The sequence below is a fragment of the Erinaceus europaeus genome, chromosome X (assembly GCF_950295315.1).
Source record: "Erinaceus europaeus chromosome X, mEriEur2.1, whole genome shotgun sequence".
Lineage (NCBI taxonomy): Eukaryota > Metazoa > Chordata > Mammalia > Eulipotyphla > Erinaceidae > Erinaceus > Erinaceus europaeus.
The window spans coordinates 91,486,866-91,514,855 of NC_080185.1; the positions used below are offsets into that span (position 1 = coordinate 91,486,866).

Consider the following 27,990-nt stretch of genomic DNA (forward strand, 5'->3'; position numbering starts at 1 on the left):
GATGGTTGGGTTGGTTGCAAGTAAATAAGGAGCTGCAAGGTTCTGTATAGAACTAGCAGAAGGAAGATAAAAGGCTTGATTTAGCTTTTAACAACAACCTTTTGGAGAAGAGGAAGCAATAGAGAGCTCACCTGGCAAGGTGTGGTGTACTGGCACCACATGGCAGCACTGATCCTCATGTCTGACTAAGGAAAGCCAAGTGGGCCCTTTGACAATCCTTTCAAGACAAGACCTAGAAATAAACTATTTTTTCCTCTTTAGTTTTCATAGGTAGGTTTTTTTTTTAATTATCTTTATTTTATTTATTGGATAGAGACAGCCAGAAATCTAGAAGGAAGGGAGTGATAGAGAGGGAGAGGCAGAGAGACCCTGCAACATTGCTTCACCACTCACAAAGCTTTCCTCCTGCAGGTGGGGAACAGGGGCACAAACCTGGGTCCTTGCGCATTGTCACATGTGCACTCAACCAGGTGTGCCACCACCTGGTCCCCCCCTTTTTTTATTAGCAAACACATCTCTGACTTGTCACCCAGCGTTAACAGAAGCTGTAATGAGCAAAGCCAAAGTTCTGAATGTTCATTTTTATTTTTGTAAGCAGGAGATGCTATAACCTTGGCCCACATGGGATGCACAGGCAGCCAGTTTTCTGCTATGTAAGGCTTGGAGATGAGAAGGCAGGCCTACCTGTCCTGCTGCCTTTTGACAGAATCAGAAACAGACGAGAGCAGTTGAGAGAGGTCACCTTCTCGTTTAAACAGCCCCCTTTTGAAAAGGATCAATAGAATTGCCAAAGGTTATGATCCCTCAGCTTGACACTGGGCAGGAAATTACCAGGGCTGCATATCTTGGTATACTCTAGAGGAACTCAGAAACATTCAGGAAGCATTCTCCATCTGCTATCTAAAGGCAAAAAAAGATTAAGATTCAGTGGTACTGGGCAGTAAACTGCATGGACACGTGGGGGTTGGCATATGTTGGGACTGTCCCAGTCTTGGATTTGCATTCGTGTAGGGTATTAAATCTATGGTTTGAGAATATATCTTTTTTTTCCATTTTTTTTACCAAAATAAATAAACACCATGACTACTTAGGAAGTTTTGCTATCCACAAAATGATTATGTTGGGAGGCCACTAAGGCTCATTAAAACTTTTTTTAAAAAAATAGAATAAGGTGGACTTATAGAAGCTGATGTAACCTTCTAGGGAGCTTTTTTTAATAGTGCGCTTACAAACTGTACTTGGGGAGAATTTTGTCTTCTACTTCCAATCAGTAGTAGCAAACTGGTGGTTTTGTAAAAATGAACATTATAGTATATTATATAAATGTGTTATATAAAGTAAGATTCAAGTGCATTTAACTGTGAAAAAGTGAAGACTTGGAGTAACCGCAACTTTTATGTGCAATAATAAGGAGAACTCCTATTAGTCCCCCAAAGTGCTACCTTTCCCTGGCATTTTGCTTAATGTCTGCCTTTGTGTGTACGTTTAGATTGATATTGTAAAACTCCTGCCCTTTACTGATATTTAATGTTTTTTTCTCAAAGCCTTTTGTGTTTTCTCTTGTTTTTTACAGAGTTCAAAATAAAATGATTCACTGGCTGAGCTACCTTTGCTTGGTATTTGAAAAGCGAATGATCTCTTGGTAGGAGAAGGATTCCCTCCTGAATCTGACCCTGCCCTCATTCAACAGTTCTTTTCTAGAGAAGCCTTGCTCTCCAGCTTCACTTAGACCAGGCAGGAATAAATTACAACAGCCCCTCCCCCTCCCAACCAAATCGGATCTCCCTGTTTTGTAAATAAAGTTTTATTGGCTTAGCTTATTGAAGTGTACATCTGGGGCTGCTTCCTGGCAAAGCTGAGGAGTTGCAACTGCAGTAGGCAATTCTTTGCTTGTAAAGCCTAAATGGTTTCTTATCTGACTGACAGAAAAGGTCTTTGCTGACCTCGTCTTAGATGTTGTTAACAGCTTTCAAACAGGATCTAAAAACACAGCAACAGATTTCTGAGATTTTTTTTTCTAAATGTACCTTATGGTTATTAAAAAGAGAGAGAGAGAGAGACATAGAGAGAGAGAGAGAGAGAGCCAGGTGGTATGCACACATCCTAGTTGTCCAGGGACCTGAGTTCAAGCCCTCACACCCTACATATGGGGGAAACTTAATGAGCGGTGAAGCAGCTTTGCAGATCTATCTATATTTCCTCCTTCCCTCTCAATTTCTGTTTCTATTAAATAAATTTAAAAAAATAAGTATACTTTAAAACTACAATTTAAGGGGGTTGGGCGGTAGCGCAGCAGGTTAAGCGCACATGGCACCAAGCACAAGGACCGGAGTAATGATCCCGGTTCGAGCCCCCGGCTCCCCACCTGCAGAGGAGTCGCTTCACAGGCAGTGAAGCAGGTCTGCAGGTGTCTGTCTTTCTCTCCCCCTCTCTGTCTTCCCCTCCTCTCTCCATTTCTCTCTGTCCTATCCAACAATGAACGACATCAACAATAACAATAATAACCACAACAAGGCTACAACAACAAGGGCAACAAAAAAGGGGAAAAATGGCCTCCAGGAGCAGTGGATTCATGGTGCAGGCACTGAGCCCCAGCAATAACCCTGGAGGCAAAACAAAACAAACAAACAAAAAACCCCTACAATTTAAATAAGAAAACAACCATGTTATAACTGGACTCTTATGATTTAATCTCCTGACCTTTACATTCTTTAGCAAGCTATGAATGTTGGGTAACTGCTGATATTCTTAAACCCAAAATATGATTTCCTTCAGAGTCTTCATGATCCTTTGTATGTGGGCTAGATTCTCCCTGAACCATGCAGTTGACCTACATTATAAAACCTACTTCCTGGCAAAAACAAAACAAATCCTGTCATTAACATGACTCCAGGGTCGTTTAATGGCATAATTACAAAAACCACAGAGTAAGTCAAAAGCAAAGGAGCTGTTGCATTTCTTTAGCTCCCCCCCATCTTAGCAAGAAAAATTACTGCTTTCTTTTTCCTTTTTTTTTTAGGGTTGGGGGCAGGGAGGACCTATCTGAGGAAGGAAAGCTGGCTGAGCCAGGTTTAAAACAATACTGCCCATTGCCTTTTGTTTAGCACTAAGTCATTTAATCAAGGTACACAGGACTGCACTTTTGCCTTGTTCACATTCATGGTTTGTCCACACACCTCCTGGTGGGAATTGGTACCAAATCACTTCTCTTCTTTGTTCTGAGGCTGCCTTGTGGAACTGGCTCCAGCAGAGGCACGTTTCAGCTGGGCATTCATGTGCTTTCAGCTGGGAATTCAAGTTCTTCCTGTTTTATGCTCGCAACTATCTGCATTGCACTATCACTTCCTTACTGGAAACTTCGTTTCAGCCAGTGTGTTGGTCATTATTCAGCAGCTCATGATATCCCCACTCCTCTCCGAATTACACAGCAGTTTGGTACCAAGTCAGGGCCCAGTCTCTGAGGGTCTGATCGATCGCCTCTCCACAGTGTAACTTCTCTGCTGCTGGGACAACATGCCGAATGCTCCGTTTATGGCGACAGACCTAGAAGGGGCAAACAAAAATGCTTATTACACTTAACATAGAAATCCACCACCAGAAAGCCTGTGGACTGTGGGATGGACCTGTCAGACTTCTTAAATATGACACCTATACTGTTCCTTATCTGAACTACCTTATCCAAATGCTGGAAAACTACACCTGACGAGTGTCTGTGACTTCTGCTTTGTAGAGACAGGCCAGGGCAAAATGTGATTTAAGAGGTATTCCTCTGAGGAGGGGAAGACAGAGGGGGAGAGAAAGATAGACACCTGAAGACCTGCTTTACCACTTGTGAAGCGACTCATCTGCATGGGGGAAGCCAGGGGCTCGAACCGGGATTCTTGAGCTGGTCCTTGTGTTTTGCACCATGTGTGCTTAATCCGCTGCATTACCACCTGACCCCCCTGTCTTTCTATTTTATTTTATAGGACAAACATAAATTGAGAGGGGGAGGGGAAGACAGAGGGAGAAAGAGAGATACCTGCAGACCTGCTTCGCCGTTCGTGAAGCTTCTCCCCCCTGCAGGTGGGGAGCAGGGCTGAAACCTGAATCCTTGTGCACTGTAATGTGTGTGCTCAACTGGGAGCGCCACTGCCCAGCCAGTCTGGGCAACCGGCCAGTCTTCCACTGTGTACCGTTTCTTATGTGCAGCAGCCATCATGCCAACAGTTGGCTATTCTGGAAACTGAGGCTGCATATGAACAACAGGTTTGGTTATCTACTTTTGTGGCACGTGCAATTTTTCCTTTCATTCACATGCATTATGAGTTACTGAGGGTGGTCAGACTCTGGGTACATTTTTACTCTGTCACCAGATTCTTGCTTTCTTATGACCCTCCGATCATGGATATGAATCATATTTGGAATATATATTTTTAAATATTGCCACTAGGGTCATAGCTGGGGCTCAGTGATTGCACGATGAATCCACTGGTCCCAGAAGCCCTGTTTTCCTTTTCTCCTTAATAGTTGTTTGGACAGAGAAAAAGTGAGAGGGAAGATAGAGAGGAAAAAGTGAGACACACCTGCAGCACTACTTCACCGTTTATGAAGCTTCTTCACCATAGGTAGGGACTAGGGGCTTGAACCCTGGTCTGTGTACATGTTAACACACTCTCAACGATGTGTACCACCACCTGCTCCTTAGCATACTTTTCTAAAGTGGTTAAGTTGAGTCCTACCAGGAGTCAGGCGGTAGCACAACGGGTTAAGTGCATGTGGCACAAAGCTCAAGGACCGGCAGAAGGATCCTGGTTCGAGCCTCCGGCTCCCCACCTGCAGGGGAGTCACTTCACAGGCGGTGAAGCAGATCTGCAGGTGTCTATCTTTCTCTCCTCTCTCCATTTCTCTCTGTCCTATCCAACAACGACGACATCAATAACACAACAATAACTCCAACAACAATAAAAAGACAACAGTCCCCAGCTCCCCACCTGCAGGGGGGTTGCTTCACAAGCAGTGAAGCAGGTCTGCAGGTGTCTTTCTCTCTCCTCTATTTTCCTCTCCCCTCTCAATTTCTCTTTGTTCTATCCAATTAAAAAAAAAAAGAAGAAATGGCCTCCAGTCTAGGAGTAGGGATCGACCTGTCAACGCCCGTGTTCAGTGGGGAAGAAATTACAAAAGTCAGACCTTCCACATTCTGCACCCCATAATGACCCCGGGTCCATACTCCCAGAGGGTTAAAGAATAGGAAAACTATCAGGGGAGGGAATGGGATACGGAGTTCTGGTGGTGGGAACTGTACCCCTCTTATCCTATGGTCTTGTCAGTGTTTCCATTTTATAAATAAAAACTTAAAAAAAAACAGCCTCCAGGAGCAGTGGATTTGTAGTGCAGGCACCAAGCCCCAGTGATAACACTGAAGACAAAAAAGGTAAAATAGTACTGCTGATTCAGGATTTGGGAAAGAAGAACTTTCAAGATGATGAAAACTGCAGTAAAGGTTCATAATTTGCATTAAGGAAAAGCTAATTTCAAAAATGCCTTGAGGCCTTTCTGTGACTCTTTAGTGTTTCCTGTTCAAACAAGTTATTACATAAAGAACCACCACATCATGTTTCAGTATCATTCCCTAGCTTCTATCCCCCCCAAAAAAATCCCTATTCCCATCTGCTCTATTCCTACTTTTTGGTTCCTGTTCATTAAACACTTTGTCCTGCTTTATATCTTACTGTATTTCTCTCATTTAATATGAACCAGCTTCTAGACTTCTGGATCTAGAGAGATGGAGTAGGCGCTTTCTCCTTACTTCCCCCTTGAAGTTTAAATAGAATCTCCAAAACGTGATATATGAAACACAGGCAAGGCTCTGAAAGGTGGAGGGGGAAAGAAGTAGGGTGACTGGGGACTTTGACAAGTGAGGCACAACACAGCCATAAGTAAACCATAAGGGGGAGTCAGACGGTAGCACAGCTGGTTAAGCGCAGGTGGCGCGAAGCACAAGGACCAGTGTAAGGATCCTGGTTCGAGCCCCTGGCTCCTCACCTGCAGGGGAGTCCCTTCACAAACGGTGAAGCAGGTCTGCACGTGTCTATCTTCTTCTCCCCCTCTCTGTCTTCCCCTCCTCTCTCCATTTATGTCCTAACAATGACATCAATAACAACAACAATAATAACTACAACTACAATAAAAAGGGAAACAAAAGGGAAAATAAAAAAATATAAAACAATTTTTTAAAAAGAAAGAAAACCATAAGGTTTTCTTCTGCTTCCTCGGTGCCATAAAATGGGAAGAAGACATCAGTAGGCCCGAACTGCCAGTGGTCACAGGCCAATGAATGAATGAATGAATGGCCTCTACAAAAATCCTGTTCTCTCTAGCCAAAGGGTAGGGAAAGGAACATTTTTGAAAGATAGCAAGCAAGCACTTCAGGGGAAAAAAATAAATCCTTCCTGTTAGCAGAGGCCTAGTGGGAAGCCAGGCCTTCCGGAACACCGCCCACCTCCCGCAGCAACTAGGAGGGGTCCGCTATCCTCCACCAGTGTGGATGGGCAGCTGCTGAAACGGAAGTCAGAGAGCCATCACATCATACTCCATGAGACAATGAGAAGAGTTCGAGGCGTTGATGAAAATCGCTTTCTCACACATATACATTTATAACAGTAATAAATAAGAAAGAATGAGTAGTGTAAGCAGCCATCAGAAAAAAATTGCTTCTGTTGGCAATGGCAGGTGGCCCTGGAGCAAATGAAAGAGTGGCAAATCTATAAATAAATAAGTAAGTAAATAAGATCTATTGATTGAAATAGCTATAATAGAACTGGGGGGTCAGGAGGTGGTGCACCTGGTTGAGTACACATGTTACTACGCGCAAGGACCAGGGTTCCAGGCACCACTCCCTACCTGCAGGGGGGAAGCTTCACAAGCCATTAAGCAGATCTGCAGGGGTCACTATCTTTCTCTCTCCCCTCCCCTCAATTTCTCTCTGTCCTATCAAATAAAAAAGAAAAAAATATATAAAGGAAGACATGGTTGCCAGAATCCACCACACCCCCAGTGATAACCCTGGTGTCAATTAAAATAAAACAAAAACAAAACAAACAAACAAAACTGAAGTCGTAGTTTTAGACCTGTCAAATGTAACAACCAGAGTTGAAAAAACAACAACAACAACAAACACTTCACTGAATAAGTCTAATAGCAGAATAAGGATGATCAAATAAAGAATTGGTCAGCCATGCAGTCAGGAAAGTAGTTCAGATGTTGAGCATAAGACTTACATGTGTGAAGTCCTGGGTTCGATCCCTGGCAAAGCATGTGCTGGGATTAGTAAATCTTAAAATAGAGCTACAGAAATACCTAATTGGAATTATAGAAAATAACAGCGAAAACCAGATGAACAGAGTCTTGGGAACCTCTAGTAGGTTATAAATAACTGCCCTACTGTTTTGTGTCATGAAGGTTCCAGAAAGGGGGTGTGTGCCCAGCCAGGGACCTGGTTTGAGCACCAGCACCACATAGGAGAGATACCTGCATCACCCTAGTCAGCGATCTATCTTTCTAGCCCTTGAATTTTTAAAAATCAAATGATAAGGGAGGTAGAGAGGGAGACACCTGTAGTACTGCTTTCCAGTTTCTTGAATTTTTAAAATTAAATGTAATTGTTGCAACAAGAATTACAGCATGGATCCTACTATATGCAGAGAAAATATCATTAGAAATTTATAATAGACAAGATTAAGGAACCAAAATGGAATTAAAGGCTTATATACCTCACTTGGGGTATGAGATGATCAGACCAGTAGGCTGTGATATTTTACATATGTATAAGTTAAAGAAACTACTAAAATATCCAGGAGGAGATCATTTCAATGGGAATTATACCAAAGGTTCAAAGTAAAATTAACACACATTCTACACAATCAGTATCTTCTCTAAAAATCTCAGATCAATAATACTAAAAGCAAAACCACACACACACACACACACACATACACACACACACACTCACCACTCACTCACAATCTACTGAGAAGTGTCTCTCATAAACTTAGATATAAACATTTAATTTTTGCAGGGGCCAGATGCTGGTGCGCCTGGCTAGGTGCACACATTACAATGCACAAGGACCCAGGTTCAAGCCCCTGGTCCCCACCTGCAGGAGGAAATCTTCCTGAGTGGTAAGCAGGGCTACAGGTGTCTCTCTGTCCTGTTCCCTCTCTAACTTTACCTCCCCTCTCAATTTCTCTCTGTCTCTATCCAATAATTAATTAATTATTTAGTTAAAAAATAAACATTTAATTTTCGCTACCAGGGTTACTTCTGGATCTTGGTGCCTTCCATAGTTTCCTTTTCATTAGATAAACAGGGTCAGAGAGAGGGAGAGAGGACAGATATTGCAATATAACTCCACTGCTCATGAAGCTACCTCCCTGTAGAACCTCCCATGTGATGACCTGGGGCTAGGAATATGTGTGCTCTACTTGGGGAACCATCTACCAGCTCCTGAACATTCTTTTTTTTGATTTTTCTATTGTTTTTTGTTTTGTATGGGAGGGTGATGCTTCCTATGATAGTAGTTGACACATTAGAAAAGTCCTCATCTCACCATGCTAGTTATCTACAAAACACTCTCACCCCCAGCCTCGCCATTTGTATTGGGTTGTCGGCAAAGTTATGATGCCTTTGGGCCTAGAAGGAAAGAAAACTACATTATGACTTTTTCAAAGACCCAATAGTAGCCAGCCAGAAAGAGAAGGATGAATATGGGGTGAACACTCCATTTTATCAGTCAGTGTAGTGACTGAGTAGCCAACTTGACCCTTTTTTCCTAACCACAAGAGGTTTGACAATGAAAGGCTCAGTTTTAAATGGGTACACTTCTTGGGTGAAACTCTTTCTGCCTGGAGATGGCTCAGTGGATGAAACACTGGACCCTCAAGCATGGGGTCTTGAGTTCAATCCCCAGTGTCATATTACCAGAGTGATGTTCTGGTCCTCCCTCTCTCTCCTGTCTCCTCTCATAAATAATTTAATACATCATTTTAAAAACTATTTCTGCTCACACAGAGTCTAGGGAAAATGACACCTGCTACCACTTGCACCACATGAAATGAGTGTAGACCCTTCTGGCCATTCTTAAGTCTGAACTATTGAAGGCATACCCTAGCAACGTGTTAATAGCAAGCAGATTAACTGCAATTGGGTAATTGGTGCAATTAACTTTCAGAATTACGGGGGTTTATGCCTATGGGTGTTTTGTGACGTGTGCATGAAAGGCTTTTGAAAAATGTGGCATTGAAGTGTGAAGTCCTTACAAGAACTATGCCCAACAACTCACAGACTTACTTAGCACTTATAAAAAAGGGGGCAGGAGGAGGGGACTGCTTACTTAGAGATTCCGAGTTTGAGCTGGGAGTACATTATCTCTTTTTGGTTTTGCTCCCCTGAGTATCTGGATGGCCAAACAGGTCCTGAGTGCAGCTGGCTGGCTGACCTAACCACCTCACGGGTACCAAAGGGAAACTGCACTGTGGCTTGGCCTGGGCTGCCTGCATCTGGCTGAGCTGAGGCTCCTAGGCTACAGTGGAATTCACTCAGGAAGACACACTCAGCATTTTAATCAGACTTTTGTTTTTTCCCAACCTTCCAAGGGGGTGAGGTGGGGGGGGATACAGAGGAAGAATCAATTTCCTGCTGGTTTTCAAGTTGGGAGAACAGAAGAGCCAGCCAATCCTGCTTGCTTGCAGCTCGCCCTCTCTCCCTGGCCTTCCGGTCCTGTTTCCAGTCAGGTGTGGAGCCATGGGCCTCCTCCATGCAAATCTGGAAATAGTAGGGATACCTTGTTCCCATCTTGAATGGCGTTTGTGGAATCCCCCAACCACCACCCAACCCCCCCACCCCCAAAAAAGATATATCCCTCCCTTCTTTTCTTCACTGTTTTCTTGGTTTTGCCTCCAGAAAATATGTGACTGTCCCTGCCCACACGCTTGGACCAGGTGAGGCATCCTGGCTTTACCACCCAAAGTTCTTTCCCAGATGCTGAGAGTTGGTGTTGGGCCTCAGCACTTGGGTTGAGGGGACTAAGGTTTCCGGGTATTCAGCAGGGCTTGCTATTGGGGCCTGGATTACTTTCCAGTCCATTGTAACAAGCCTTCCTCCTGGAGCCGCTCCAGACCCCAAAGGGGCTGGGGTGAGGCTTTCAGCCACCTTTTAGATAATATCTCCTGTCAGCTCAGCCTCCCTAGGAAGCACTGACCCTCCAGGGGCCATCTCACCATCTCAGCTTATCTGTAGGTCCTGCTTTCTTAACCTTCCTGTCCTCACCCCGAATCAATGAAACTCAGTGCTGAGGAAAACCGAAATGACTGGTACTGTTTACAGTGACTGCAGTCTCTAGTTGTTGTTTCTAAGGAAGCTGTTTAGGGATGATGGTAAAAGTATACTTGAATTACCAGAAATGTCAGAATACAAGCAGCCCCTCACTGTGAAGCTGAAGCCAACTGTTAACTGGCCACGTTCCAGTGGCTAATGTAGCTGTGCTGCCACCCCCACACAGCCTAGGGATCTACTTTAGGCAGCAGAAATATCACAACCCTTTCCAGACTTGCAATCTGGAAAATTAAGTAGTCTGTGGTGGTGGCTTGGGAAGGTGGTGGTGGAAGGGGTATACTTGGCCATAAGCAGAACAGTTTCAGTCACAGTTAATAGTTGAAACAATTCTTATTTCAGGTAAAAGCAAGGAGTTGAAAAGTATGGGGGTGGTGGTGGTAGCACAACAGGTTAAGCGCACATGGCGCAAAGTGTAAGGACCAGCGTAAGGATCCTGGTTCGAGCCCCCGGCTCCCCACCTGCAGGGGAGTCGCTTCACAGGTGGTGAAGGAGGTCTGCAAGTGTCTATCTTTCTCTCCCCCTCTCTGTCTTCCCCTCCTCTCTCCATTTTTCTCTGTCCTATCCAACAAAGATGACATCAATAACAATAATAATAACTACAACAACAATAAAAACAAGGGCAACGGGCTGGGGAGACAGCATAATGGTTATGCAAAAGCCCTTAGAGCCTGAGGCTCTGAGGTCCCAGGTTCAATCCCCAGCACCACCATAAGCCAGAGCTGAGCAGTTTTCTGGTTAAAAAATAAAATTAAAATATAATAAATTAAAAAAAACAAAAAAACAAGGGCAACAAAAGGGAATATATATGAAAGAAAAGTATGGAGGAGGGGTGGGCACCAAGTTAAGTACATATGTTAGTTACCATGAGTAAGGACCTGGGTTTGAGTCCCCGATCCCCACCTGCAGGGGGGACACTTTAAGAGTAGTGAAGCAGGTTTGCAGCTCTCTCTCTCTCCTCTCTCTCTCTCTCTCCACCTCCTCTCTCAATTTCTCTCTACCCTATCAAATAAAATAGAATGAAAGGTGGGGGGGAATATGGCTGCCAGGAGCGGTGGATTTATAGTGCTGGCACCAATCCCCAGCTAACCCTGGTGGCAATTAAATAAAGGAGTGTAGGGCTGGAAGTGCACATGTGACCGTGTGTGAGGACACAGCTTCAAAGCCCTGGCCACCATGTGGGAGCACCATGTGAAAAGGAAGCTTTATGAGTGTTTGAATACTACTCTGGTTTCTCTCCTGTTTATTTTCCTCTTTCTTTCTGTCACCCTCTATCTGGGAAAGAGGGGAGGGAGAGTCTTCTGGGAATGGTAGAATCATGCAGGCATGAAGTCCTGGTGGGAAAAAAATTTATATATATATATATCTTGCTTGGAGAAGCAGGAGGGAGAAACAAGGAGAGAAGCCAATTTGCCTGAAATGTCCAGAGCCAAGCCCCCCTCCTTAGCCCATTCCTGCTTGGGGTGAAGGGACCCCTGTGCTCTGGCAGAGTCCAGAGTAAAGCTTCAGTCCACATGTGTCAAAGGTGAAGTCCCAGGATCAGCTAGCGCAGAAACCACTACCACCTCACATACTCAAAGAACACAAAGGAATAGCAGGCTTCCAGTTATATCATACCTGCTCCCCACCTCCCACCCCCCGGATAAAATTTTTCCAGTTCACTCCATGAGACCAGACCAGTACGAATACAACTTCAAAAACAGAGCTTGCCTGGTTCACTTTTGTTTGTTTCCCTTTCCTTGAGCTGCTTTGAGAGATCATTGTGCTTTTCTGAGCACAGGCATGTAGACCCGACCTTGGACCTGCCCCATTGGCTTTGGGGTTCACAGATTAGGATGACTGGTCTGTGTACAGTCCAAGTCTAGTGTAATGTTTCTGGCATCTCCCACTGCAGGGCAAGGCTGCGGGGCTGTTTTATCCCCTTTCCTAGCTCTGCCCACAGTCCAGTGGGACTAGAATGGCCCCATGACCAAGGGTAAGTTCGTGTTGGCACAGAACATGGGCGTATAAACCATTCTTCTCCTGGCCTGGATAACTGCCAGAGACTGCCATGCTGACTGAACAGCAGGATATAAATTTCCATGAGGCCCCAAACTCTTCCCCCTTTTGACTATTGAGAAATTCAAATAAAATAAGCATCACTGGTCTTCTCTAATGCTAAGGAGTTTTGTTCTATGGGAGGGAGCATGTGTGTTTCTATTAGGCCAGAACCGCGCCCCCCCATCACCACTGTGACCCTGGGGGTGGGTTGAGGGGGAGGGGGTGATAGAGGACACCAGACCTGAAGCATGAATTCTTTTTATCACATCCCTGTGGGTAATATCCTTTATTAGGATGAAAGACAGCGTCTACTCCTGAAATCTGTGTTAACATATGCCAGCACTAGCCTGTCTGAAAAGAAGTCCTATTTTTAAAAACATTATCTCTAGTATTTTTGGCTTACTGTTCCTATAATCTGGCCAAGGCAGTGATGAATCTTCTTGGGTCAAGTCTGGTCTCACTCCTGGGGAAAAAGATCTCAAAATCCTGGAACATTTTCCCCAAATGTTTACCTTATTTGTATCTCTCAGGACTTCTCTGAGCCTCCCAGGGCATTCTGGAGGCTGCTCCTGCCATTCCCGTTTTATGAAAAGCCAACAAGACTCAGCCAGTTCTCTGTCTGACTTATAGTTTCTGCTGGTTTCTCTGCTTCCAGTCAGCTAGCCACCCACGAGCAAATTTTAGTCCTGAAGTCGAGTCTCTCTACGCAGCCTCTCTCGGGGCATTTGGATTCAAGGTCAGACTTAAGGCTCCTAGCTAGAAGGGCCCTCACCACAAGTCCCAGCATCTTCTGGAGCTCATGTGAACATTTCCACCAGAGCTGAGCTAAAAATTTCTGCTGGAAGCTGCCGGGTTGCATAAAGGGCTCTGGTTCTGTGAATGGAAAAAAAAAAAAAAAACACCTGTTTGCCCCAGTGGCCCATTTCAAAACACGACTCTCCAGCAAAGCACTGGCGACTCACATCCCCTTTCAGGGAAGAGGAAGCTGTTCACTTTGAGGATGGTCATCATTTGAACCGGTGGGCACCTTTCCCAGCCCCCCTCTCCCTATTTATTTATTTATTTATTTATTTATTCTAATCTCCCATTTGAAAAACATTTCTGGGCTATTGAAATAGCTTACTTTGCCGTGAGTACTGCTTAGCCATGTGTGTGAGCCAGGTTCAAGTCTGCTCCCCACCACACTGAAGGAAAACATTTGTGCTGTGATCGCGCTCTCTCTCTCTCCCTCTCCCCCTTTCAGTCCCCCTACTTCCTTTCTCCTTTCTTTCTCTCTCTCCCACTCTATGTAAAACAAAAATGAGCTAAGCATAAAAGAAATTAAAGGAAAAAAATTTGCCACTGAGGCTGTGCGGTGGTGTGCCCAGTTAAGCCAGGCTTTCACTGAGGCTAGGCCCTGGGTTCAAGTGAGCAAGGCCCTGGTTTCACAGTGAGCAAGGCCCTGAGTTCAAGCCCCCCAGTACCTACCTACAGACAGAAAAGTTTGCAAGCGATGAAGCAGTGCTGAGGATGTCTCTCTTTTTCTCTCCCTATCTTTCCATTCCCTCTTCTTTTCTTTTTTTTTTAATTTTTAAAATTTATTTATTATTGGATAGAGACAGAGAAATTGAGAGGGGAGGGAGAGATAGGAAGAGGGACAGAGAGACACCTGCAGCTCTACTTCACTTTTGAAGCTTTCCCCTTGCAGGTAGGGACCAGGGGCTTGAACCTGGGTCCTTATGCACTGTAATATGTGTGCTTGACCAGGTGTGTCACTACCTGGCCCCCTCCCTCTCATTTTCTGTCTCTATCGAATAAATAAGAATGTAAAAAACTTTTTTAAAAATCCACCCCCAGCCAGCACCCCAATTTCTTTCTTTCTTTTTTAAACTTTTAAATATTTATTTATTTTCCCTTTTGTTGCCCTTGTTTTTTTTTATTGTTGTTGTAGTTATTATTGTTGTTGTTAGATAGAACAGAGATAAATGGAGAGAGGAGGAGAAGACAGAGAGGGGGAGAGAAAGAGAGTCACCTGCACACCTGCTTTACCACCTGTGAAGCGACTTCCCTGCAGGTGGGGAGCTGGGGGTTCGAACCGGGATCCTTACACCGGTCCTTGAACTTGCTTTGCACCATGTGTGCTTAACCTTCTGCGCTACCTCCCGACTCCCAACACTGCAATTTCTTTTCCAAATCCAGATTGATTGGTCTCTTAACATCAGCTGAGCAGGTTACAGAAAATGTCACACAGAGTCACTGGCTCGGTGCCTGTGGAGTAAAGATGAAAAATTCCAGTTCTCACGAAGACACCCCTGAACTCGGCAACTTTTCTCTAATTGAAACAGCTTCCTGTTCAGCTCCCAAGCTTCTCCACTTCCCTGTGTTCTTGAATGTAGGCTAGAATGGTTTCTTTGTCCTGACTACATTGCACCTAAGCAGAAATGGGTCTTTCATTAGGGCAAGCTCCTTGGTTCGTTCCACTACAAGCACAAGGATCAGGAGCCAGGAGACCTCAGAGAGAGAGAGAAAGCCTCATTTACTGGTTACCTTATTCCGCGGGAACATTGGGCAGTACACACACAAAAGCGAGACCACTTTAGCTTGTTTGTGTTTCATTCCTATTTGTGTAGCTCATGCTGAGAGCCGGCTGAGAAAGAGGCATACTGAGGAATTTTTAAGCCAGCTGCTCATAAAAGTTTTTTTTTTTAAATTGCTCCCAACTATTTATATATTGCATTTGTGTTCATGGGAAGAGAATCTACATAGGCTTAAAAAAAATCTGTGTGAAAACTCCTTGAATCTTGCTTAGACAACTGCAACACACACACTCTCTCTCTGCATGACAATAAGAGTACAGAGAACGGGGAGTCGGGTGGTAGCGCAGCGGGTTAAGCGCATGTGGCGCCAAGCACAAGGACAGCGTAAGGATTCTGGTTCAAGTCCCGGCTCCTCACCTACAGGGGAGTCACTTCACAGGCGGTGAAGCAGGTTTGCAGGTGTCTATCTCTCTCTCCCCTTCTCTGTCTTCCCCTCCTCTCTCCATTTCTCTCTGTCCTATCTAACGAGGACAACAACAACAACAACAAAACAACAAAGACAACAAAAGGGAATAAGTAAGTATTTTTAAAAAAGAGTACAGAGAACGATCCTATGGTCTTGTTGATGTCTGCTTTTTTAAAATAAATAAATTAATAAAAAAAAGAGTACAGAGAACAGAGATGAAGGATTAAATCTTAATTTTAAATCATCCTTTATTGTTATTATTTTTAGATAAACAGGCAGAGTGAAACCACAGAACAGAAGCTTCCTTCAAAGCCGTGGGGGCTGAGCTCAAACCTGAGTCGTGCACATGGCAAAACAGTATATTATCCAAGTGAATGACTTTAAAGGTCCTTAAATGATCTTCATCCCCCCCCCCCCCAAGGATGATGTCCTCAAATAGCTGAAGTTGAAAGAACAGGTACTGGCTGGTCGTGCACCTGGTTGGGAACACATTATGGTGTGTAAGGACCTGAGTTCAAGCCTCTGATTTCCATCTGTGGGAGGGGGGGGGAGGAGCTTCATAAGAGGTAAAGCAGTATTGCAGGTGATCCTCCCCACGACCTTCCCCTTCCATTTCAACTTGCCTCTGTCTCTATCAGAAAAAATAATAATAATAAAGAAAGAAAGAAAGCAAGGAAAGAAGGACAGGTGGACAGACAGGTACAATCCACTAGCCAACACGAAAAATTAGATTTGATCTGTGTTACTCCAAGTCTGTGAGAAAGACACTACATGGAACAGTTGGAAGAGTTTTACCTCTCCACATCTAAGAAGTGTGTGCTCTCTGCTACACAAGGTTCCACCTATTACTATAAATATAGATGTTTTCTCTTTCCTTCCTTCCTTCCTTTCTTTCTTTCTTTCTTTCTTTCTTTCTTTCTTTCTTTCTTTCTTTCTTTCTTTCTTTTTTCTTTACCAGAGCACTGCTCAGCTCTGGCTTATCTTATAGTGGTGCTAAGAATTGAACTTGGGACCTCAGAGCATCAGGCATGACAGCTTTTTTTTGGCAGAACCATTATGCTATCTCCTCCATGCACTATTTTTCTTACAGATAGACTTTTATATGTGTAAATGATGCTATTAAAATGTAGGAAAGAAATGTTGGGACTAGAGATCAGTTAACATCATTTCAAATCATTCCCATGATGAAATATTATACGGCCATTAAAAAGAATATAGGGGAGGATTTTCTTTGGAGCCTCGTTAGTTTTACTTCTGTAACCTTTAACTCATACCTCACAGATTTGATTTTGTCAAAACTCCACTTGGTGGAAACTGAGGAATTAAGTTCATTCACTACTTTCTGAAACACCATCACAGAAAAGGGACATCAACGTAGAAAATTACATTCATAAAAAAACACCACCAGAAACTCCCTATGCTGTGGCCCGGGAAAACATAGTTCAGCTGGTAGAGCACAGGACTTGCATGCCTGAGACTCCTGGTTTAAGCCCTGCTGCTACCTGTGCTAGAGTACTGCCCTAGCTCCTCTCTCTCATGGAAACTCTATCTCATATGAAGATAAGTAAAGTAAATATTTTTTTATATTTTATTTATTTTCTCTTTTGTTGTCCTTATTGTTTTTCATTGTTGTTGTAGTTATTATTGTTATTGATGTTGTCGTTGTTGGATAGGACAGAGAGAAAAATGGAGAGAGGAGGGGAAGACAGAGAGGGGGAGAGAAATATAGATGCCTGCAGACCTGCTTCACTGCCTGTGAAGCAACCCCCCCGCCGGTGGGGAGCCGGGGGCTCGAACCCGGATCCTTAGGCAGGTCCTTGCGTTTTTGCGCCACGTGCGCTTAACCTGCTGCGCGCTGAGCTACCGCTCGACTTCCAGTAAATCTTTTTTTTTTTCCAGATAGAGAGAGAGGGCAGAGGGTGATAGTGAAAGAGACCACAGCCCGAAGCTTTCTTCAATGCAGTGGAGGCCAAGCTCCAACCTAGGTTGTATACATGACAAAGCAAAGCACTTTCCAAGTGAGCTATTTTGCCAGTCCAGTAAATCTTTATTTTTCCTTAAAGAAAAATCCCCTGGGGGGAGGGGTATATGTTGCGTCACCTGGTAGAATACCCATGTTGCCATGCATGAGGACCTGGGTTTGAGTTCCAGGCCACCACATCAGAGTGCCTGCAGATGGGGAAGCTTCAGGAATGGTGCTGTGGTGTCTTTCCTCTCCATCTCTTTTTGTCTTTCACCCTCTATCTAAAATAAAAGTATATGACTGCCAGAAGTGATGGGATCATGCAGCCACGGAGCCTCAGCAATAATGCTGGTGGCAAAAAAAAAAAAAGTCTCTAAACCAAAGTCAAATAGCTAAGTTAAATTCTGTTTGGTAAAGCATGTTATTACAACTAGCTGGTATGCAGTTTCCTGCTTAAGCTCATAAAGCTTCCCTAAACATTACTAATCCTTTGCTAAGGATACATGGATTAGCCCAGTACATGCATAGCTTGCTGCTGGAACAGTCCACAAAAAAAAAAAAAAGAAAGAAAAAGGAAAATGATTTTGTAAGAACATGATGGCCACAGGCAGCAGCCAGTATTCTCAGACTTTCTAATTACCAAAAGCATATTTTATTCTATTTATAGAAACTAGTTTCTAAAGCTGTTGGGGGGAAAAAAGCTTAGTTTTCAATAATTCTGACCTAGAAAGTCAGTTTTATAATATTAAAATCTTCAACTGAAAAGAACTCTCATTGGCAGTTATACAATGAGAAATAGCCCCTAAAAATCTGACTAGTTAGGAGCTAGAGAGCTAGTGTAATGGTTTTTTTTTTTTTTTTTTGGGGGGGATTGCTTACTAGAGCGGTTTCTTTCCTGGTTATAATTCATGATGGGGTATAAAATTAGGAGTGAAATAGATAAGTACAAGCATATATTTAACTAGGTGTGTGTTCACATTAGGGATATATATATGTGTGTGTGTGTGTGAGAGAGAGAGAGAGAGAGAGAGAGGTAGAAGAGAAGGAAAAAACTATTCCAGCATAGCCTGCTTATATGCAATTTTTAATTTATTTTTTAAATATTTATTTATTCATTAATATGGGAAGTGTAACAGCTCTGCAAGAAGACCTTTCATGCTTAAGGTTCCAAAGTCCTAGGTTCAATCCCTCTACACCACCATAAGCCAGAACTCAGTACTTCTCTGGCAAAAAAAAAAAAAAAAGATTTTAATGAATTTGTGACCCATTTCAATTGCTATTAAAAAAATCTTACTATCTAGTATATGGAAAGAAAACATGATAGTCTTATAATAATGAAACAGGACTCTTCCAAACCAGGAGACATTCCTCAGCTCGACTGTCCCCAGACACAAAAGCAGGTGGCTGAAAGCAGTGAACTTGCTGGATGGGCACACTCCTTCCAACTACAAAGCCTCATCTGAGCTGGCGATCATCATCTCACATTGAATCTAGAACTTTCTGATATTCTCCACAACCTTCAAAGACACATTAAAATAAATAAATAAATAAATAAATAAATACCTCATCTTTGCCATCATGTTTCTGTGTCACCTTAGTGGCAAAATAATAAATATAATAGTAATCTAAAAAATTTAAAAAAGAAAGTAACACTATTCACGGTAACTAAGGCACGGAAGCAGTTGAAATGTCCGTCAGGGAATAACCCTCGAGAAAAGCTATACATTTGTTTGAATCTGCATATGATATTTCTAGACACATATGACAGGAAATGTGGTGGTCGTTCCACCAGTGTGACCCTGGCAGGTATTTTATATCCTGCCATACTGTCACTGAATGTTCACATTAAAAAAAAAAAAAAACTGGAGTCGGGTGGTAGGTAGCACAGCAGGTTAAGTGCACGTGGGGCAAAGCACAAGGACCGGCATAAGGATCTCGGATGAGCCCCTGGCTCCCCACCTGCAGGGGAGTCGCTTCACAGGCGGTGAAGCAGGTCTGCAGGTGTCTATCTTTCTCTCCTCCTCTCTGTCTCCCCTCCTCTCTCCCTTTCTCTCTGTCCTATCTAACAATGACGACATCAACACTACAACAATAAAAAAGGGCAACAAAAGGGAAAATAAATAAATATAATAAAAAGTAATGTTGATTTCAAAATAGAGAGCACCTGATTTTCTTTCCTTTATTTCTTTTTGAGCAACTGATTTTATTTTGTTATTTTTTAAAATTTCTTTATTGGGGGATTAATGTTTTACATTCGGCAGTAGAGCAATTGATTTTCTGCCCCTTGCTGGGTTGTTCATTCTCTCGTGAGTTTGTTTCACTGTCCACACAATGAGAGTACTATTTTCCCAATAAAGTGGAGGTGAAGACTTTTTCAGACAAACATGTATTAAAAGCAAATAGTAAAATGTACAAAATAGGCACTCAATAAATGCCACCACCCCTAGTGCCAAGGAACCTGGGAAGTCCTCTTGATTCAACCTCCTCTTCTTATTGGTATGGATACTAAAAAGCCTCAAAGGTTTAGATACTTGCCCAAGGTCAATAAAGTAGCAACCAGAAAAGTCAAGCCTTGCACCTTAATATGACAACCAATGCCATAGGTGCCAAAGAAAGACTCTATTACTACCCGGTGGCCTCTTCTCACTACTTGGGATCAGTCCCCTGCCTCACTTGCTAAACTGACTGAGTCTTGATATTTTCCTCAACACCAAATCCACCATCAGTGGAGTAGTTCTACCAGCATGGGACCTCTGAGAACATCTGGATCAAAACCAACCTCTTGATAAAATCCCTCATAGGGGATGATAAGGATTTGGACATGGATGTGCTTTATGCTGGGAAGACAGGATAATGGTTATGCACACGACAATGCCTGAGGCTCTGAAGTCTCAGGTTCAATCCCCAGCAGCACCATAAACTAGAGCTAAGCAGTGTGCTGGTAAAAAGAAAATGAACAGGGAGTCGGATGGTAGTGCACGTGGTGCAAAGCGCAAGGACTGGCGTAAGGAACCTGGCTCCAGCCCCCCGGCTCCCCACCTGCAGGGGAGTCGCTTCACAGGTGGTGAAGCAGGTCTGCAGGTGTGTCTGTCTTTCTCTCCCCCTCTCTGTCTTCCCCTCCTCTTTCCATTTGTCTCTGTCCTAGCTAACAACCATGACATCAATAGCAATAATAAATAACTACAACAACAATAAAGAAACAAGGGCAACAAAAGGGAAAATAAATACTAAAAAAATAAAATGAACATATAAAATACTGTGCCTACCTTACTGCAGGCCTGTCACCCAGATAGACACACACACACAAACACACACACCATCCTAATTTCTAGTCCTTTGGTTTGAACAGTCCACAATGAGGTACAACTGGGAGTGCAAACAAATTTTGTTGAAAGAGAAAGTCTATGTTGGAACAATGTGTGATAATACATGCTTATTCTTCAGTCTGTGTTTAAACAAGAGGGTCTCCATTATCTTGAGATAGAGATAGAGGCGGTGAGGGTAGATGACATAATGGTTCTGCAAAGAGACTCTCATGCTTGAGGCTCCTAAGTCCCAGGTTCAATCCCCCTGCACGACCATAAATCAAAGCTGAGCAGTGCTCTGGTGCAAAAAAAAAAAAAAAAAGGCAGAGGGAGATCGTGAAAGAGACCATAGCAGCAAAATTTCCTTCAGTGGGATGGGGGCTTTGCTCGAACCTGGGCCTTACACATGGCAAAGTAGTAAACTATTCAGAGGGTCTCTTTCCAGTGGAGCAATAGTATCTGAATTAAAACTGAGTACCATTCAAAAGTCTTAGGGGTTTTGACCAGTTGATCCTTCCAACCATCCCCCCCCCCCGACTCTGTGAATCATTGCCCTTGAGAAATTTAAAACTGAAATTTGAAAGAGACGGCTTCTTGGGGGACAAGGGCAAGGTTCTCAAAGGTTGTTTACCTCAGTGGTCTATTATTTTAAAACACTGACAAGTGAGAAAAAAAAATTTTTTAAAGCCTTAGGAAGTGGCGACTGGGCCTTTCGTTTTCCATGTGGACAATTTCTTCTTTAAAAAAATATTAATTAATTAATTTATTTATTCTCTTTTGTTGCACTTGTTTTTTTATTGTTGTAGTTATTATTGTTGTCATTGTTGGATAGGACAGAGAGAAATGAAGAGAGGAGGGGAAGACAGAGAGGAGGAGAGAAAGATAGACACCTATAGACCTGCTTCACCGCTTGTGAAGCAACTCCCCTGCGGGTGGGGAGCCAGGGGCTTGAACCAGGATCCTTATACTGGGTTCTTGGACTTCGCGCCATGTGTGCTTAGCCCACTGTGCTACCGCCCGACTCCCATATGTATATATTTTTAAAAATCACTGTCAGGAGGCCAAGGCAGTGGCACACCTGGTTAAGTATACATAGTACCATGCAGAGAACCTGGGTTCAAGCCCCTGCTCCCCCCCACCCCCACCCCCGCAACAAGGACACTTCATGAGCAGTGAAGCAGGTTTGCAGGTGTCTATCCTTCTCTCCCCTTCTTTATCTATTTCCTCTTCTCCCCTCTCAATTTCTCTGTCCTAGTGAATAAAATAGGAAAAGAACAAAAAAGATAAAATGGCCACTAGGAGTAGCGGATTCATAGTGCAGGCACCAAGCCCCAGCAATAACCCTAGCGGGGGAAATTATTGACTGTCTGGGGATATAGCATAATGGTTGTGCAAAAGATGAGGCTCTGAGGTCTCGGGTGCACTCCCCAGAACCTTAATAAGCCAGAGTTGAGGAGTGCCTCAGGTTGAACTCTCTCTCTCATTAATATATTTTTAAATCATTGTCCTACTGTCAGATCATAACACGCACTTTATTAGAACCACTGGTTGGTGGTGACATGGGAAGTGCTCAATAATTCCAACAGAAATGTGGGAAGGCTTCAGTCCCCAAAGTATAGAATGGGGAAAATATGTTCCCTGCAGTCCTACAAAGAGAGTCAGTCCACTGGCCTTTTAAACGGTAAAGGCTGTCTTGCTTCACACTCACTCCTCTCTATTGTCTTTCTTACCTCAACCCAGTCAGAACTCAATAAGCGCGTCAGTAAGAATGAAAAGTCTCAATACCCATCAACAGAAGGCTGGATAAAGAAGTTTTGGGAGTATGTACTCGACAGAGTACTACCCTGCCATTAAAAAGAGAGAGAGAGAGAGAGAGAGAGAGATGTGATATTATGTCCTTTGAGACAAAGATGGGTGGAACTGGAGGTGATTATGCTTAGTGAGGTAAGGAAGGAAGTGAAAGATAACTACCAGATGATTTCCCTGATATGTGGAACATAGAAAATTGAAATACATCGGACTGCAAAAAAGGACAGCCGAACTGTACCTAAGACTTTGTGAGAACTATGGTGGTTATCTTGGGGAGGGAACTCTACTCCAATATTCCTATAATCCTGTAAGCCATTATTTAATCACTATCAAAAAGAAAGAAAGAAAGGAAGGAAGGAAGGAAGGAAGGAAGGAAGGAAGAAATAAGTAAAAGTTTCTGGGAGGTTGTGGGTTCTGAAAGCCATAAAATGCTGCAGCATTTGCCCTGGAGAGGCGTTCCCTCTCACCAGTAAATGAGTGCTAAATTCCTTACATCTGTAAATCCAGGATTAGCAGATGAAAGGATGTTTTGGTTAACATGTGACATCACCCTGCGCCTTGACTTCCTTCACTCTGGAAATCAGGAAGGAGCACAGGCTTCCTAGAAATTACAGAAACTGACAGAGAAAGCCACTTGATTGCAGTGAAGAAGAAAAGGGAAAAAAAAAAGAAGAAGAAAAGAAAAGGAAAAAAAAATAAAGAAAAGAAGCAAACTGCTGCTGAAATCATTCTGAACCTCCTGGCTCTTCTCAACCAAATCCATCTTCATTAACATCATCAACTTTGGCCTCTGAGCTTCACCCAAGGGGAATACCAAATGACACTATAAAATAATGAATAGAAACTGAAGTCACATCCGCCCACCCTGCACTGTTTTTTCTCCTCCTCTGGCCTGCACAGTGCACCTACTGCACTGGTCCAGCTCACGTAACCTTTATGGAGACATATTCCATTACCGAATCACTCCCTAGACCCTAAGGTCAATGCCATGCAGAATAAACTTTCCCCTTGGTTCAGGCTGAGCCAGACACTGACCTCCCTCTGAGAGACCATTTAGACTCCGTTTTGACACTTTAGGAAATATGCTTTGTAGAGAAAGGGGAGGAAGAAGAGGGGAAGAATCTTTTTCACACCGCTCCTGCTAATGAATGGAGTGAAGAAGTGTTTGAGGGGGGGCAGCGGAGGGAAGGACCCAGCCCTGAGGTCTTGTGGGTTCTAGAAGAAGGTGACCATGTAGTTTTTGTGACCTGATGTGAATGGAATATGGTCGTCAAATATCCTACAAACGTGAGAGCCACTGGGGGTGGTGATGGTACAGGAGCCAGGGGCCAGCAAAATCGATTCTACTCCGCTACAAAGTGGCATGCACACATGAGCAGAAAGGACTGCTCTGAGAATGGCCTGAGCAAGTTAGGAGGCTTGGCGACTCAGGAGAAAGATCTCAGGGCCTGTATATCAAAGAGGCAAAGGAATGTGTAATTTAACATCATGGGCAGGAAGGACAAGATGCAGTAACTTTCCAGCAAGTTCTGGTTTGGGTTTTATAAATCCTTACAGACGCTAACACAGAAGGTTTCCCTGCGGGACAAACTGGGATAATCATCAACCTCAAATGGTCCTCCAAATACTGCATTTTACATGTCAATTACCAGTTCCAGAATAATTTTCTCCTCCCTCCCTCCCTTCTTCCTTTCATAGAGACAGGGAGAAAGAAAGAGACCTAGCACTGAAGCCTCCTCCATGTGGTGGGAGCTGGGTCAAGCCCGGTCCATGCACATGGCAAGGCAGCGCAATAAGTGAGCTACTCTGCCCGCCCCCTGATGATTTCTCCAATGTTTACTCTTCAACAGACTTGGGATCCCTGCTTCTCTCTCTACCCTTCTCTGGATTCTCAACAGATGCCCGACTCCCACCGGTTAGTATAGGCCACTGAGGGTGCCCCAGGACCCGGGCTCTGCCTCTCTAGCTCCAGGACCTCCTTTGAAAAGGAGGCAAATGGCGAGGCTGGGGATCCTGATGGATGTCCACAATTCCACCCGCAGTGCTTACCCACCAGCTCAGAATGGAGTTGGCAGAGCTATATCTGCGATGGCACCCGCCCTGCGGGTGTGTATGCGGGGCGCAGGGGGTCAGCGTGTATGTGCATGCATGTTTGTGTGTAGGGGGGGCTAGTTCAAATTCCCACTTTTCTCTGTCCCCGCCCTCCTCCCCGGGGGCCACCTTACCCTGATCGGATCCGGGGATGCAGGTGATGTGGGCTACGTGGCACCTTCAGCCTCGGTCTCCAGCGGCGTGTCCTGGTCCCGGGGCAGCTCGAAGCCGCCCTCCTCCCCGCTGCGAGGGTAGGCCAGGAGGTGCATGGCCGGGCCGCAGGCGGCCTCCACCTGGCGCACCTGCTCCTGGCTCAGGCGCTCGCGCCAGGCGTGCACGGCCTCGCGGGCGTCGCGCGCAGACAGGTGGAAGGGCCGGTCCGCGCCGTAGGCCGCGCCTCGCGTCATGTTGAGCGCAAAGGCATCCAGCGCCGGGAGCGTCCGCAGCCCGGCGAAGCGCAGCAGGCGGCGCAGCTGGGCGCGCGGCTGGCCCACCAGGTCCTCGTAGCGCAGCCGCAGGTAGCGGCGCCTCAGCCAGGTGGGCGCGGCGCGGGCGAACAGCAGGTCTCGCAGCCAGGCCTCGCAGATCACCTCGAGCGCGCCCGTCAAGAAGAAGTCGGCGCGCGGCGCAGGGTTTAGCGCGCGGCCGGGTCCCCCCGGCCGGGCTCCTACGCCGTGAGCCAGCAGCACCCGGTGGAAGCGGTCGCCCCGCTGGCGGGTGCGCAGAACCTGGATGCTCTCGCGAAGCAGCCCCTGCCTGGACTTGAGGCGCGAGTTGTGCACCGCCCGCGGGTCGCGGAAGAGCTGCACCACCTTCAGGTTGAGGCCCGGGTCACGCAGCAGGGGCACCAGCACGCCCAGGTCCAACAGGCGCACGTCCTTGATGACCACCACCGGGTACTTCCGGCACTCGGCCTCCAGCGCGCGCAGGGCCACGGGCGGGCAACTGCGCTCGCAGGCGGTGTCCTCCACCAGGCCGACGTCGGCTCGGGCGCGGGGCGCGCCGGGACACAGAGGGGGCGAGCAGATGACCTTGTTGGTCCGCCAGCGGAAGAGCGCGGCGGTGGTGAGGTTGGCGGCGTCCGAGGCGCGCGCGGCGGGATCCCCCGGAGGCGCGTACAGCTGCAGCACCGAGAAGTCGCAGCGAAAGAGGGAGCGTAGCATGTCCCGCAGGGCGCCCTGGAGGCTCTCAGCGTCGCCGGGGTACAGCGCCTGCCACAGGTGCCACATGGGCTCGTACAGGTAAAAGACGTCTGGGTGCTGGTTGAAGAGCTCGCCCAGGAAGGACGAGCCGGTGCGCCAGGTGGCATGCACGTAGACGTGCTGTTTGGCGCGGGGCCCCGCTTCCCCGATGGCGGCACTGGAGTTGCGCGGGGCCCCCGGGGCATGGCCCGCGCCCCCCTCGGCAGCCGGCTCGCGCTCGCCCGCCGCGGCCGCCTCGAGGCTCCACATCCCCAGGCTGCGTTGCAGGCCCGGGCAATGCCCGGCGCCCCGGGTTGAGTCTCGACCGCCGTCCAGCACGGAAGGGGCGAGCAGCAGCACTAGCGTGTACAGCACCAACAGCAGCGCTACCTTGCAGTACTCACGCCGCCGCCGCCGCCGGCTCTTCATTGCTCGCCGCTCCCGCCCCTCGCGCCCTCACCCTTCTCTCCAGCCCCGCAAAGCCCGTTCCCAGCCCGCTCCCCGGGGTCCTTCGGAGGCCTCCGCGCCGCCGGGAGGAACGGAGCCTCCCACCGGGTTGTGCATCCACAAGGAGGAAACCTGGGAGGTTGTGGAGCTGAGTGGCTGAGGCCGGACTCTTGGGGCTTTGCCGCAGCCGGGGAGCCGCCCATTGGCCGGCCTGGTAGCTGCCCGCCCCTTCCAGTCGGCTGCTTCTCCCCGCCTCTCCGGCTCTGCCAGAGCTGGGCGGGGTTGGTTGCAGCGGGGCGGGGACGCTTGGGAGCCAGACCCCACCTCTTCCACCCCCTTCCCCAACCCGTTGGTAAAGGAATCAAGGCCACCAGAAGGGATTTCCCCCTTCCCCAAACTCTTGGTAAAGGAATCAAGGCCACCAGAGGTGACTTCTGGGAGGGGAGTGGCTCGTGCGTACAAAATGTTCCCAGTGACTAGACGTGGATCCCACCCGGGGAACTCCTACGGCCTCTCTGTTGTAAGGCCACTTCACAGGCCATCTCTGTCATGGGCAGACTCGTCCCCTTCTCGAGCACCCATCAGCTCTGGGATGGGTGACTCTAATTCTGGATGAAAAACCTCCCCTGAGTGACACCCGATCACACATTGCAGAGGGAGCTGGAGACGCCGCTGCACTCAGGCTTTGCATCTTTTCTTGTCCAATTGCAGCCTTCTTGAATATTATTTTATTTTATTTTATTTCTCTCTCTCTCTGCCTCTTTCCTTCTCTTTCTTTCTCCTCCAGGGTTATTACTGGGGCTTGACACCTACAATACGAATCCACTGCTCCTGTGGCCATTTTTTTCCCCGATTTACTTTTTTTGGATAGTACAGAGAGAAATTAAGAGAAGATGGGAAGACAGAGAGAGAGAAACACACCTGCAAACCTGCTTAGACGTTTGTGAAGTGACTGCCCTGCTGGTGGGGAGCCGGGAGTTCGAACTGGGATTCTTGTGCGGGTCCTTGCGCTTCATACTATATGCACTTAACCTGGTGCACCATTGGTCGACCCTCTATTTTTCTTAATTTGTTTCTTGCACCATGGTTATCGCTGGGGCTCAGTGCTTGCATGATTCTGCTCTTCCCGTGGCAATACACACACGCACACGCACACTCGCGGACCTGCAGCACTGCTCCATCGCTTGTGAAACTTCCTCCCTGTGAGCTTGTCCCCTCCCACCAGGTGGCATTGGGCTCTTCAAACTGGGTGCTCACACATGATACACTCTGCAGCTCTACTGGTGAGTCACCACCCAGTCCCAGTGGTTTATTGGGTGAACTGCCACAAGGACCCTATCTTTGTGAGAATTTTATTTTTAGTGTTGCTTTATTTCAGGCTTTGCCCACCGAGGTCTTTATGCACTGTAACACATGCGCTCAACTGAGTGTGCCACCTCCTGGTTCCACTGTTGGTATTTTATTTTTTATTCCAATAAATAAGAAAGATATCTCCTTTTTGGGAGTCGGGCGGTAGCTTAGCGGGTAAAGTGCAGGTGGCGCCAAGTGAAAGGACCTGCGTAAGGATCCCAGTTCCAGCCCCTGGCTCTCTACCTGCAGGGGAGTCGCTTCAGAGGCAGTGAAGCAGGTCTGCAGGTGTCTATCTTTCTGTCCCCCTCTCTGTCTTCCCCTCCCCTCTCCATTTCTCTGTCCTATCTAACAACAACGACATCAATAAGAACAACAATAATAACTACAACAACAATTAAAAAATAAGGGCAACAAAAGAGAAAAATAAGTAAAAAAAATAAAATAAAAATTAAAG

General features: G+C 45.9%; 1 protein-coding gene across 2 annotated transcripts; it reads right to left on the reverse strand.

Moving 5' to 3' along the window:
* Nucleotides 1-2,873: 2,873 nt before the first annotated feature.
* Nucleotides 2,874-26,376, reverse strand: CHST7 (carbohydrate sulfotransferase 7). 2 transcript variants are annotated; one of them, XR_009547427.1, is made up of 3 exons: nucleotides 24,693-26,376; nucleotides 4,022-4,231; nucleotides 2,874-3,543 (listed from the first exon to the last, which is right to left on the reverse strand). XR_009547427.1 is itself a non-coding variant. In XM_007529626.3 (2 exons), exon 1 carries the CDS (start codon nucleotides 26,166-26,168, stop codon nucleotides 24,726-24,728), a length of 1,443 nt encoding a protein of 480 aa, XP_007529688.1. In that variant the 5' UTR covers nucleotides 26,169-26,375; the 3' UTR covers nucleotides 2,874-3,543; nucleotides 24,693-24,725. The 2 variants fall into 2 exon arrangements, 1 of the variants encoding a protein (XP_007529688.1); XM_007529626.3 differs by lacking the exon at nucleotides 4,022-4,231 and having other exon boundaries at nucleotides 24,693-26,375.
* Nucleotides 26,377-27,990: the final 1,614 nt, after the last annotated feature.

Coding starts and splice junctions, on each gene's coding strand:
- CHST7 (XM_007529626.3), bottom strand. CDS start 26,168: ATGAAGAGCCGGCGGCGGCGGCGGCGTGAGTACTGCAAGGTAGCGCTG.